At 45.5% G+C, this 13,391-nt stretch overlaps 2 protein-coding genes across 2 annotated transcripts; one reads left to right on the plus strand and one right to left on the minus strand.

Moving 5' to 3' along the window:
- Positions 1-2,322: 2,322 nt before the first annotated feature.
- Positions 2,323-7,580, minus strand: LOC125992539 (cAMP-regulated D2 protein). Its single transcript, XM_049761665.2, has 8 exons — positions 6,914-7,580; positions 6,616-6,817; positions 6,216-6,349; positions 5,886-6,013; positions 5,701-5,819; positions 5,226-5,366; positions 4,911-5,083; positions 2,323-2,894 (listed from the first exon to the last, which is right to left on the minus strand). Exons 1-8 carry the CDS (start codon positions 7,406-7,408, stop codon positions 2,439-2,441), a joined length of 1,848 nt encoding a protein of 615 aa, XP_049617622.1. The 5' UTR covers positions 7,409-7,580; the 3' UTR covers positions 2,323-2,438.
- Positions 7,581-8,161: 581 nt separating this feature from the next.
- Positions 8,162-13,263, plus strand: LOC125992537 (uncharacterized). Its single transcript, XM_049761663.2, has 19 exons — positions 8,162-8,304; positions 8,368-8,426; positions 8,504-8,564; positions 8,750-8,901; positions 8,970-9,034; positions 9,105-9,198; positions 9,352-9,618; positions 9,740-10,033; positions 10,104-10,355; positions 10,445-10,765; positions 10,841-10,950; positions 11,073-11,292; positions 11,363-11,518; positions 11,728-11,918; positions 11,985-12,136; positions 12,246-12,503; positions 12,568-12,721; positions 12,859-12,997; positions 13,121-13,263. Coding segments are annotated over exons 1-19 (3,072 nt in total). The 5' UTR covers positions 8,162-8,302; the 3' UTR covers positions 13,246-13,263.
- The last annotated feature ends 128 nt before the right edge of the window (positions 13,264-13,391 follow it).

The raw sequence follows: 13,391 nt of genomic DNA on the forward strand, positions 1-13,391 counted from the left end.
GAGTAGGTCAGAGCATGGTGCATTTTAGTATTTGTTTTTTATAATCCACATTGTGTGTTTTTGCTCGTAATTACCTCTCCATCGCATCGCTTAATAACACATGACAAGTGGAGGTCACCAATAAACAGCCTTTCAAGGCCACGCTTTTTTTTTGCTGTCAGCCACCCAACACAGCGGCGCATCCCCGGAGGAGTTGCGCGCCGCTAACGTTCCGTGACAGCCCTCCATCAAACTTCCGCCCGGATCTCATTAAAGTCAGCAAGCGTCGAGCGGTGCGTTCTGACCGGCCCTCGCTGAGCCTCGCCGGCCCCGTACCTGCTAAACTTTCCTGAGGCCGTTGCTATGGAAACTGTTTGAACATTTTGGAGTGAATCCCCTCCCCTCCTCGCCAACTTCCCTTTTGCCGTCACTCAATCCCGAGGGAGGGCGCCGCGGGGAAAAATGTTGGCGCAAACCTTCTGTGCCGAGTCCAATATCCGCAGGTGGCGTGGAGGGAGGGAGGACGGATGGACTCAGGTGTGTGTCTGTCTTTCCTCTTTCACACAATCTGAGGTGTGAAGGGACTTGGGAACACGGTGGCTCAACTCCTCCCCACCTTTTCGTTCGTGGAGCTCAGCCAGGATTCAAACCAATGCCAGGAAAAGCCTCCTAAAACATCTCCAACTTTATTCCGGGTTAATCCCAGGCATTTTAAAAGATGCCGTCTGTCTCCGAGTGACTTTGCGCATGACATTGTCGTGCCGCAATCCATTATGTCGGACAGATGGCGCCTTTTCTGCTCGAGTAGATTGATTTGTCTTTCAAATGCATGACTGTAACCAATTCAACTGGGCGGGAGTTGACATTGTTGCTTTCCCCTCCTATATTTCCCACCAGTATAATATCTCGGCTCCGGGCGACGTGCGAATGCGCCGTGAATGTATCGAATGACATCGTAATGGCGCGGCGGGTAGTCTTTCAAAGGCGGGGTGACTCGCCCCAAACGATGGATCACATATCAAATATTTTCAAGGCGGGTTTTATGAGAATAAAAGATGATTAGCGTGTTAGCTTGGGCGTCATAAAGAGAAACTTTTGTTGACGTAAAAAACTGCCCAGATGGGAAAAGCTAAAAGGTTTTGTTATTGAAGTGGAATTTTTGTGTAGTTGTGTAGCAGTTGGCGGCGACTAGCAAAATGCATCATCATGTTGTCTTGTTTGTGGGGAAGTGTTTGAATGCACTTTGACGTCACACAGCCTTGAGACGCTAACGGTTAGCGGGGTCCTTGCGCTGCTCACTTTCGGGGGGCCGCTGAGGCCGACGCTTGACTATGTTTTGATAGATGCTCAAGGCTGAAGAAAAAAAAAAGGGGGAAGTGGAAGAAGAAAAAAAACTCCTTTACTGTTTGTAAAAATTCTAAAAAAGGCTTCTGTTCCTCCCCCATTATTTTGTATTCGTAATAGATGCTGTTGTTTTAGAAGAAAAAAAAAAGGAATCTTGGAACGATTCATTTGGCCGCAATCGGGTGTGAAAATATTTCCGTGTGCAGACATCTTGTTCCGCAACTCAAGTGTGAATATTCCCCGTTTCGTTCTCATTGTGCTCCATATGTGTAGAAAAGATGGAACTTCTAACTGTGACTGAGATTTTGAGCATTTGACCTTCTCTATCAAGTTCATTTTTCACTTTAATTCAAATGTACTTTAAAGGTGAAGCCGGCGTCTCTTAAGTGCACAGCTTTAAATTTCCTTTTTCTCCCTTTCTTGTGTTCCTCCTTGATGGAAGTAAAAAGAACAAGGACGCACTTTCTAAAACAAGCACCATTAGTGAAAGCGCAGAGGTGACAACAATCCACAGTCGCTCGGGGATGCGCCCTCGTTGGGGTCCATTTATCGGGTTCCTCTTGAGCCTCCCCATCCTGATAATCGAGCAGTGATGAAAACGCACCTGGCCGACCTTAAATGTTACGGCGCCGCTCATCAGGCGCGGGTCCCTCAGGCCGCGGCTTTTATGGACCTTGAAATAAAGTTAGTTTATTAGGCCATCTTCTCTTTATGTGAGAAAATCGGCCGGTCCTCAAAGCAGCCGTGGAATTTCAATACGTGATCTTTGTAGTAGTAAACAAAAAGCTTAGCTGCTGTTCGGGTAGTCGACGACTTCACTATAAAATCATTCGCATAAATATGCAGTTAAATGTGTTTTTGTTATAATCTTTTCATTGCAGGCGGTAGAAAATAACGGTGTTAAATTAGTTTATGCGGTAAACTGACATGTCGCGAAATTTGATTGGTGGCGCCACTGCCGTAAATTAAATATGAGTGATTGGAACACTTCATTTAAAATTAATGTCCAAAAAAAATGTATTGAGTTGGAATTTTCGCTGTTTATTGTTTTCATGCTAAAGAGGATTTTTTTATTTTATTTTTATCACAAATAATGTTTTCTGCTTGTATTTTGTCTACGAGTAAATACCCAGATGGTCCCAGAAGTCACACACATGGCTCCTGGTCTCCACTTGTGCATGGGAGCGTAGGGTTAGGTTCATGAGCAGCCACCCGCTGGTGTCCGAATAGCGAGGCCACACGGGTAGACGTTGCTCCCGGCAGAAGGTCGTCTGACCGACCCGCGAGGACGGATCGCCCGTGTGGGCGAAGGCGCCCCAGTAACACAGCATCCGATTGGACAGCAGCTTCTCGCCCGACGTTAGGGTGAAGTTGGCCACGGGGGCCGAACCGAAGACATACGGCAACTCGCCGCCGTGGCAGACGTGGCGGTAGCAGAAAGTCAGACCCGACCAGACGCGCGGGTCCGACGTCACGTGGTCGAATACGTACATCCACGCTCGGCTTCCCGCTTCTGTGCCGGCCCGCGCCGACCTCCGCGATGGACACAGGAAGACAAAGTCTGTGACGATCTAAAATGAGGACAAGAAGACCAGTTCTTGAGTTGAACTTCAAAAATAAATACGGGAACTATTTTTATCTGCTTGCCTCTTCCTTTTTTTTTTTTTTTTTCCAGAGCTGGAACCTCCACCCACACAGCTGTTCATAGACATTCACACACCTACGGATTCACTTATTTTCACACGTTGTTACTTTTCTCCATTTTTGGGATGACGTTATGTAACCTAGCCCTTCAAAGTCATTTTTCTTCTTCTGTGTCCTACATGCATTTGCCAAATTTTGCTGATCCAATTCCATCGTGTTCGCAGAAATAGTGAAGGGGAGAAGAAAAAAAAAAAAAACGCTGAGCTCTCCACATCAACCTCCTCTGTGGCGAACTGGCTGACATTTCTGCCGACCTCTCCCCCCTCCCATCCTCTGGAGAAGCGCCCTTTATGAAGGCACGTAAGTATGTGCGCATGTGTGAACGCGTCTTCCAGCTGCGGCCCCAACTGTCGGTGAATACTAAACGCGTCACCTCTTAACCTGGACGACCTCCCCGACGTGCGCACCTTGAACTTTCATCACAGAGGGAGAAAAAGAAAATGCTGCAAGCTTCCTATTTCCAGACACTCGGTCCAATTTGTGCTTCCATATGTGGATAATTCAGAGTGGTCCTATAAAACGTCCCAGCTATTCCGCCTTGTGTTGTGCTTTGTTAATTATTCCGAGGTCATGACCCGCCACCGTGGGGTGCTCATGACAGACAACTGACTGGCTGCATCTCAGACAAACGCCGTGACTCCCATGCAGGTAGCAGCCTCTCAATGCCTCCAGTTCCATACTAATGATGGAAGGGAAAGGGGAAGGAGGGGTTGAGCTACTGGCGATTTAGCGCCCTCTGTAGGCGGGAGACTGAAACGACGAGGATTCAAAACTGGCAACCATGGATAAAAAAGTCAGTTGAGCATTTTTTTTTTAACATCCTTAACGTGCACTTTATCCTCTCTATGGGACAAATTTGGCTTGACACAACCAAATTGAAGTGAATTGAATGTCTTGGATTCCAGTACAAAGCAATGAAATTCACTTAACTGTCCAAGAGACATAAAAAAAAAGACAATAACCAACTGAGGGTTGAGTTTTTGGGATGTGTGACCTTTTTTTTTTTTTCCTGGACGAATCAGCCCCAAGCAGCGTTGATCCACAAATGCTCGACCATCTGTCCAAGACCTAATGGCAGCTTATTGATACCCAGGCGTTCTCTTTTTTTGACTAAATGAATGAAAATCCTTATTTACACACAATTGGGCTCGGTCTGAATGAGCTTCTCGATTTCTTTCTAAGAGCTGGCAAATTTAAATTTGCATACATTATTGTCTCTTCTGCTTAATTAAACGCGCCCCGCAGCAGAGCTTTAAAGTGACTTTCCTCATCAGAGTTTTAATGTCTGTTGGGGGGGGGGGGGGGGGGGGGTGTTCTCATTCACCGCATAGCTCATATTCCGAGCCGTATTTTCAGTCGTTGCGTTTTAAGTGCTTGCTTCATACGGTATTTGCACTCCTAATGGAGAGGAAAACACATTCTTTACTAAAGTACAAGCGGGTGACTGCACTGATTTTTAGATTTCTGTTTTACTTCAAATGCTCAAATGGTGTCGGATTTAATTTTGCGGTCTTTTTAGGCCTGACTTTCTCCATTTCAAATCTGAGAAATCCCATTATTAATAAACTAATAAAGTGCACCAAAGTGTCTCCACAAAGCGTTACAATGCAATCAGTGTTTCTCTCAGCATAAAAACAAATAAGTGAGCGCGTTTATGTCCCACACTCGCATTAGGCCAATAAAATAAAAAAATAAAAAACACGTGATGCCTTCGTCCATTATACTCAATCTCTGTAATTCCCTCACTTTGCATTTGGCTGGCGTATAGCTCCACGCTTGCAAATAATTGCACAATAAGCAATGAGGCTTGTGTTCGAAGTTAAATTGAAAAACACAAATATGATTCGCTTTTATTTAGCATCAAGGCTTCATCTTGCTCTCACCTGAGCCAGCATATCCCTCCGATCGGAGTCTCTGTAGAGAGGCAGGTACTTGTGCAGGATCCGAAGGCTGTGTTGTTTGAAGATGGCCGTAACGTACATGATGGACTCCACGGCAGACACGGGCTTGTTAAAGACGCCGTAAACAAAGATTACGCCTTCCTCTGAGGTTGTACCTGCAGTGGGAAGGTAGAAAAGAAAGCAAAAAGGCTCAAGTATGAACTTCTTGTGATGAGTGTGCGGCGTTATAATGAGAAACAATGGGAATTCGGTTTCTAGCTTCGGTAATGTGTGTGTGTGTCTGTGTGTGTGTCTTACCCAGGAGCACGGCTTTTTCCTTGTGCCAGTGGCCTTTCTGAAAAGCAACAACCGCCTGCTCCTGAATCAGATCGCCGTCAATGAAGGGACCCCAGGTCTCGAAGACTTCCAGAAACCGGAACGGGTTCACGAGTTTGGAACCTGGGTTCACAAGGGAAAAACACAAGATGGAGGGATTTGATGCCAGATTTTTATAAGGTCAGACAGGAAAAACAAAAAACACTCTTGATAAACCACCTTCTGGTTTTTGTTTTTGAGTTTCAGGGCTATCACACCTCAGAAAGATATAGTATAGCAGTAAAAGACTAACTGCTCTTTTCAAGGTCCCTCCCAGGAGTTATTTGGCTTGGCGGGATGCCGTAAATCAAGATAAAACTTGTGTTTTTCATCACAAAATCGCTAGCGCCGCTTATGTAACAGTTGAGTTTGCAAAGTGTGGGCCGCCCGCTGGTGTTGGTGTTGCACATCATCCTACTTGTTTTCATCTGCGCTTCCAGGACGGCCTGTGGCGTGAGCGACAGCAAGCAGACAATGTCGCCAACGGAGCAGTTGGTCTTCTTTGTAAAGTCCTTTCCGAGCTTCAGGGCGTCGTGTCTGAGAGAGAGAATGAAACGCCCAAATTGGATCAGAGTGTTTCAGTGTGGGAGAGATGATACAGACCTGGTCTTGAGAGGGATGGAGAAGGGCAAACTCTGCAAAACTGCCTGCTTGAACAAAGGCTTGCTGCTTTGGATCATCAGGTGAAGACTCACAGACTGAGCACCGGCACTCTCTCCGAATAATGTTACCTAATGCAAAAAGCCATACGCTATTTTATCTAGTTCTTCTTTGTGCTGTGACCAAAATAATATTTTTTGTTGAATTGAAACATTCCCATGGCCAAGCAAATGTGTTTATTACTGCTACGGCTCCCTCTAGTGGTACATGAAAGAATTACTACCAAGTACAGATCAGTTGTATTTAACTTTAAAGCTGATGATTGAGACTCACCTTGCTGGGGTCACCTCCAAACATCGCAATGTTCCGCTGGACCCAAAGAAGTGCGGCTTGCTGGTCCAGAATCCCATAATTTCCCACGGCAGACGTCTTGGGGTCTTTGCCAGACACCAGGAACCCGAACGCACCTTTAAGTCATACACAGGCCACGTGATCAGGATCACAGTCGGCCAAATTGACTCCAGCGTGGCAGCCATTTGCCAAATTACCTTCACATATCACTGCTCATGTGTTCTGCCTCGGAGGCAGACGGAATAATTACTGCCATTTTCCAATAATAGCTCTCATACGCATGCACATTATGTATTCTCATTCAGCGTCAAATATCTATAAACACATTATTTTAATGATTTAATTATGTCAAGGATATAAAATGGCCGTGAGACTTCCTCACCTAGTCTGTACTCGACGCTTACGACGAGAGTGTGGGTGAAGTTGCTCATGAAGCGGCCGTCGTACAGCGGCTTGGAGGCAGAGCCGGCGATGAAATCCCCACCGTGGATCCACACCATGACGGGAAGTGGACTGCGCAACGGCGAGCTAAAGTTCACATCCCGGGGGACGAAGATGTTGAGATAAAGACAGTCCTCGCTGACCTAAGCGGGATATGTGAGAAGACAGACAAACACGGTTAAGATTCAAACCCAGATTTTATCACTGTGAGCCAGATGGGCTAATTAGCTAATTCTTACATTTCTTGGACATTCCGCAGCAATCGGTCCTCTGCACGCTTGCATACACGGCGCCTTGGGGAAGGAGGCATCATAAACCCCCTTCCACGGACTCACAGGTCTGGGGGGCTTCCAGCGGTAAGCCCCAACTGGGGGGTCTGAATATGGCACCCCATAAAAAATATGGGCCTTATCTGCTGTAATCCCCTTGATTGCCCCGGTTTTGGTCAACACCACAGGTCCCGGAATGCCATTGTTGTCCTTCTTGACTGGTTTGTCCTCACGTTTGTCCTCGCTTTCTTCTGTGAATGAGAGCACGTCCGGCCTCTCCCCAGCAATGGAGTTTATCCCAAAGTCTGTGTTGAGGACGAACGGGTCATCGCTCATCAAGAGTCCGGCGTAGATTCCTCTCAGGAAGCTGATAAGGTTGACCTCATCATTGTTGTTTGTCGCCTCTCCAGTGGTTAGCACTAAACAAACTGTGCACAACAGCAGCAAATATGTCCAGCTCCTCATATTTCCCAAATAACGTCGATTTTTTTTTTCCAACACACTCAGCTCAGATCATGATGAGACAAATCTCCCTACAAGTCTGATGCCTCAAACTCTCCACAGACTTGTGACTCCAATTACTTGTTAAAATTAATTCAACAAAAGTTGCTCTGTGTGACTTGTGCACAGTGCCGTTCACTGGACCCTGGACACAAGCACTGTATAATGCTGCACTCTGATTGAGGACACATCGTCTTTACTTTGACTAATGTAGTTAGTTTGCATGCAATGGGAGCTGGCGCCATTTATGCTTCATATAGGCCAACCCATGTTTGGGTCTTTTACTATTTTTCCTGTATAAGACACTTTAATATTTTATTTATTTATTTTGATATAAAGTGTGTAATTGTATTTTAAGTACTAGCACAGCTGTTGTATTTTTTAAATTATGTTTTCGTTTTGATTTACACCCTCGTTCTGCTTGCTCATGCTTAAACCCTAAAGGAAACTGATCGGCAAACACGATTTCATTTTTTTTAATATAATGTGACATGAATGCAGATGTTGAACGATGAACTGCAGGCTTACATTTGGGTGCACACTGACACCTACAGGTCATTATATGAATTACATGTGACGCCCGGATTGAGACGTTCAAATTGAGGCACAAAAAAAATCAGGAAAACAAGCTTTATGTCGACAAAACATTTATAAATACATTTTTAAACATATATTTATATTTAGTTACATTAACTCTTTTATAATTATACGCAGCGAGGACTACTTAACTTCCGGGTCCTAAAACGCCGGATAGTGACGTCACCACTCACCTGCCACTCATTAGTGGCCTCATCTTCCAGCAAAGCCTACTTTTTACCGAACAAACGCGATTTCCTTGCTGGAAATACGAAGAACAAAATGTAAGAAAATACGATTTAACTATCGAAATGTTTCTATCTTGTTGACTCTTGATTTCTCCGCAGGAATTTCTTTGACTTTCCAGTCGTCCTTTTCACCCTATTGGCTCAAGCCATCTCATTTGGTAACAATGGCGCCGATTTCAAATTTCATATAACGTGTAATCCTATATAGAAAAACAATTTGTTTTTCCTTTCACAGGACGCACTGGTGACGTTTCTTTCTCTATTTGTTGGATGGACTTGGGCAACCCTCTGCAAAGGTCAAGTGTTATTTTTAATTGGATTCCCATTAAAGCTCAGTTCCCTCACTTTATCCATCCCCATAAGAGCTGGCACACTAATTGTATTTATTTACATAATTTGCTGTCTAGTTGGTCTGCTTTCAGTGCTTAACTAAAAAATAAGACATGTTTTATTCCTAAAAAAATACTTTTTTGTTTTTTAGTTCTGACAACCTGTGGCTAAATGACACATCTTTAAAAAACCTCTGGAGAAAGGGCGAAATGGTGTCCTTAACAGTCCCTCCATCTGTAGAAAACAAAGTGACCCTCGAATACGCAGGCACTCTTCACTCGTGGACTTTAACCATTTCCCCAGGTAAACGCACAATAAGCCATTAATTTCAGAATGTTATCCATTCCCATATGTCACCGTTTGTTTTTAAGGTACCAAGAAAACCAAAGTCAGTGGCCAACAGAAACCCCAGAAAATTCCCGCAAGTGCGACACAGGTGCTGGGATAATTCATAAAATTAATCAATAATAATTTAAGTTGTTTTCATAACCTAATCTTGTTTGTAGATCGTCCTGGATTTGTTGGATCCCATTGAGGCGTTCCCTTGTGAAAATGGCACACTCTTCTTCTTTCAAGATGAAAACTTCTTCCTTGCTTTTGGTAAAAAAAAAATGCGACAATTAGTATTTTTATGGCCCATTTTCATCTAGCCAAGCAAACCAATGAAATCTGTCTGTTTTCAAATGCCAGAACAGAATCTCACTTCCATGAATACATTTTTCATTAGATTGATGATTGACTGTCTCATTCCAGGTCACACGCTGCGGTATTCTGTCAAGGTGGAAGCCCGTTCTCCATCCACGTTGATGTTGTCGTGGACGGTGGGCCAACCTGCTCCTCCCGGCAGCGGCCACACTGTGACCCTGTACCAAGCTGACCGGGGCTCCTATAACTTGCTTAGCAAGAACAAAATCATCGACAATCGCTACCGCATCACTTCCCTGAACTCTTGTACTCTCTATGTGGTGTGCGTGGACCCTGATGCCAATTTCCTTGTCACCTGCCTCTCAGCTTTAACTGGTAATTAGAATTTGTAGAGCATGTTATATATACAGTTACAGCTTAAACCAATCTTAGTTAGTTCTACAGCTTGGCTTCAAAGCAAAAATTACTCTAAGGTTTTGTGATCTTTTCCTATTAGATCCAGACATTCCCAGAGACTTTAAGGTCAGCTTGTGGAACAGCAGCAGCATATCTTTGACCTGGGATGTGCCAGAGGACCTCTGGTTCTCCCTCTTCCTCCTCACGGCCTTCCATCTCAACGGAACGGACCACGTCGTAGAGGAGGTGCCCACCTGGCTCTCGGCGGAGGACTTTGTCTTTACCTTGTCTGGCCTGCAGCCCTGCAGCAAGGTTAAATTTGGCCTGCAGACGGTTTGCCAAGTCGCCATGGAGTCCCGCTACAGTGAAATGATTCGGAATGATGGCAATACTGGTGAAATTTACATTCTGCCACAGTTAAAACTCTAAAGAGAAAAAAAATGACACCTATTTCTGTCACTTAGCTCACTCCAGAATCGAGGCCTTACGTCAGACCTCGTACGGCTCCAACAACTACACGCTTAGCTGGGAAGTGAGCGGCGCCTCGTCCGTGTCCAGGTTCAACATCTACCAGGACGACACGCTGCTGGGCACTACACTCACCACTGACTACATGGTTGAAGGGCTGCGGCCGTGCCACCTTTACCACGCCAGAGTGGACGCGCTGTGTGGGAATGATGTGCTGATGAGCTCCAAGACACTTCCAGTACACACAGGTACTCTGTATGCTGCTAGCAGCAGCATTACATAATTAAAAAAAAAAAAAAAAAAAAGTATATTAGTGTTGCATGGTGTTCCTTTCCAGGACCCCGCGGTGTGTTAGAACTGCGGTACCACACAAACGACTCTGTCGCCTTGTGGATTCCCGGCACCCCCAGTTTAGCCCTTTCATTTTTATACAAACTGTCCCTGGAGAACGGCAGCACCCTTGCAACGGCCAATCTGACCCGGACCGAGCTGCGACTGACAGGACTGGAAGCTGGCAAGACGTACGTCCTGGATCTGTGGGAGCAGTGCGACGGCCGGTGGATGTCGGAACGTACGATGTTGTGCTTCACGGTCGAAAAATCAATTTATGGCTTCCTTGTTCGGGGTGTGGGACTTGACTACATCAATGAAGACCAAGGTCTGAATCCCAAATGCACCCCAAGTGGCAGATTTGTGCAACTACTGATGGGTGCTTTTCTGTTTTACTCTGCAGCCGAAGGCATCTACGTGCTCAGAATGGTCGTGCCTGGCCCTCTGCCTGATGATGTGGACGACGACCTGTCAGAGGCAACGGCTATAATTGTGGAGAGTATCCAAAACTTGGTGAGACATCACAGCTTCCTACATGCTTCTTGTTTTTGTGAACACATTGTCGTGTAATATTAATATTGTTAAATTGAAAGAAGGGAAATTGCTTATTTGGCTGTTCATTTCATGTCCTACAGCTGCTGGAACTTTTGAGGGAAGTCCGTCCTCCAATCCGCGTTGAAGTGACTGGTATGGATCCTGCATTCGAGACGAGCAAAACGGAGGTTGCGATCATGCTTTTCGACGCGTCCCACGAAGACGACGACATGCCCCTGCCGGTTCACTTCCACATGGATTATATTCATTCCCGGGATCATGCTTACGTGTCAGTTCGAGATGGAGTCATTTACTGGGATGGTAGGAGACGATAGATCAGCTTAACATCAGTTAATGGTCTTGACTTTTATGCAATGCTTTGTTCTCTCAGGTCCAGATCTTTGCGCGTCGTCCACCCGCGCCCTGTGCCCACATAACTCTCAATGCATCAACACTCTGGGTTCGTTCCACTGCGCATGCAAAATGGGCTATTATGACGTGAGCGCCGTGCTTCAAGCTCCAGTGCCCTCCCGCCCGGTCTGCAACGGTAATGGAAACCATTCTTAACCGTGTGCTTTGCAAGTTTGTCTTCATAAATGCTACTTATTTCTTGCCATGGAGGGGGGGGGTGCCACATATTTAAATCTGACCTTTAAAAGGAAGCAAGCACCGTCATTGTCCAGTTGATTCACCTCCCCAAAGTCCAATCATTCCTCATCTGATGCTGACCTATAAAAGTCGCACCCGTCTTCACAGAGAAAGGCATTTTCAGTGAGTGTCTGGAGAAAGTGATGACCGGCGGCGTGGCCAAGCCGTACCTGATTGCGTACATCGGCGGGAAGGTCGAGGTGGTGCTGAACAACGCCACCTGCCAAGTGGAGGAAAGCGGACTGTTGTTCCACTTCAGCACTCCTCGACACGGCTTTGAATGTGGGACAAAGAGACGGGTGAGTGACTGGACTTCCTGTGGCTTGAAAATAAAATGATTATTAAAAACTTGATGTTCTTCCCAGATCAACGAAACCCACATTGAGTTCCAAAACACACTGGCTGTCTCCTTGACCAAAGAGGAAGCCATCAGCCGGCGGGATCTGAAAGTCATCTGGAAGTGCGTCTACCCTCTGCATTATATTCGCAACGCCCATGTCAGCATTGATTTGAAATGGTGAGTCGCATTTGACGTTGAAGCGCGCTTAGTTTCTCAAAGGGGAACGTTTAATAATTGCTTTTGTACAAAAGCGACCGCACACACACACGGCTGTTTTGTGCTGTAGGTTCAATGCCTACTCGCTGGTGGAGTTCAACACCTCTGTACAGCTCGGTCTGACCATGGACCTTTTCAGAGACAAGTACTTTGGAAGCAGTTATCACGAATTTGCCAGCATGGGCCCGGAGGACACGTTGTACTTCCAGGTTGCCTTGGACGCCAATGTCTCTTTTATCTCCAACGTCCTGCTGCACGTGGAGTCCTGCTGGGCCACAGAGACCAGTGACCCGCAGAATGACGTTCAGGGGATTTTCCTGGAGGATGGGTGAGGGAATTCCAAGTCCCAAGATGAGAAATGTGTATTCATTTTGATTATTTGTTCCTCTTAGTTGTCCCATCGACCACACATTCCGGTGGCTGTCTGAAAATGGCATGGATCAGAAAAGTAGATTTGCCATGCAGATGTTCCATATGCCTGAGGAGCTGCCACTTTATTTTCACTGCTTGGCTAGCATATGTGGACTTAAAGAAAACTGTACAAAGGTAATGCAACTTGGTCACAGTCGTAGATGTCTTTGTGTCTCCTTTCAGCATTTTCCCCCCTAAGGACTGAAGTTCTCTCAACTCATTTACACTAGCTAACGTCTCGAAATAATCGAATATTTTTCCTCCAAACTCAGAACTGCACAGTCCCTAAGCGCGCCAAGAGAGCGGCCACTCGCATGATTGGCACAAAACCAAACTCGAAAAGAGCTGCTGTGGTGTCCGCTGGGCCTCTCATTGTCAGGCGGGAGGCATCACGAGTCAAACGGTCTTCCTGTGAGTTATTCAATTTTTCTCTGATTCTGATAAGCTAGTCAGTCTCATGTTTGGACAATTTATCATCTAAATATGGAGTATTGTTTGAATGAATGAAATGTTGGCTTTTTTTTTTTTTTGCAGGGAACGAGAACTTGACAATGATCTCCATTGTGGTAGGGTTAGTGGGTATTTTGGGATTAGCAGTGCTGTCAGTGAGTGCAACCAAAGCTATTATGGCTTTTCATGCACGACGACAACAGAAATAAAATTGAAATTGTCACTTATGTTGGTTGTATTTGATTCATTCATACAAATCTACTTGGCTAAATGAATTCCTCATTTGCCTTTCCAGACCTTTAAATGGCCATGAGTAAATCAAAAGTGAGCCATTTCTTTGGGAGTAGTTGAAATT

The sequence above is a fragment of the Syngnathus scovelli genome, chromosome 22, assembly GCF_024217435.2.
Source record: "Syngnathus scovelli strain Florida chromosome 22, RoL_Ssco_1.2, whole genome shotgun sequence".
NCBI classification, from domain to species: domain Eukaryota; kingdom Metazoa; phylum Chordata; class Actinopteri; order Syngnathiformes; family Syngnathidae; genus Syngnathus; species Syngnathus scovelli.

What these genes read in the sequence shown, in the direction of transcription:
- LOC125992537 (XM_049761663.2), top strand. An exon ending in TTGGGCAACCCTCTGCAAAG is followed by an intron (nt 8,565 to 8,749) that starts GTCAAGTGTTAT and finishes TTTGTTTTTTAG; the next exon opens with TTCTGACAACCTGTGGCTAA. An exon ending in CTACATCAATGAAGACCAAG is followed by an intron (nt 10,766 to 10,840) that starts GTCTGAATCCCA and finishes TTTACTCTGCAG; the next exon opens with CCGAAGGCATCTACGTGCTC.
- LOC125992539 (XM_049761665.2), bottom strand. Translation starts at nt 7,408, where the DNA reads ATGAGGAGCTGGACATATTTGCTGCTGTTGTGCACAGTTTGTTTAGTG. An exon ending in TTGGAGGTGACCCCAGCAAG is followed by an intron (nt 6,014 to 6,215) that starts GTGAGTCTCAAT and finishes TTTTTGCATTAG; the next exon opens with GTAACATTATTCGGAGAGAG. An exon ending in GGAAAAAGCCGTGCTCCTGG is followed by an intron (nt 5,084 to 5,225) that starts GTAAGACACACA and finishes TTCCCACTGCAG; the next exon opens with GTACAACCTCAGAGGAAGGC.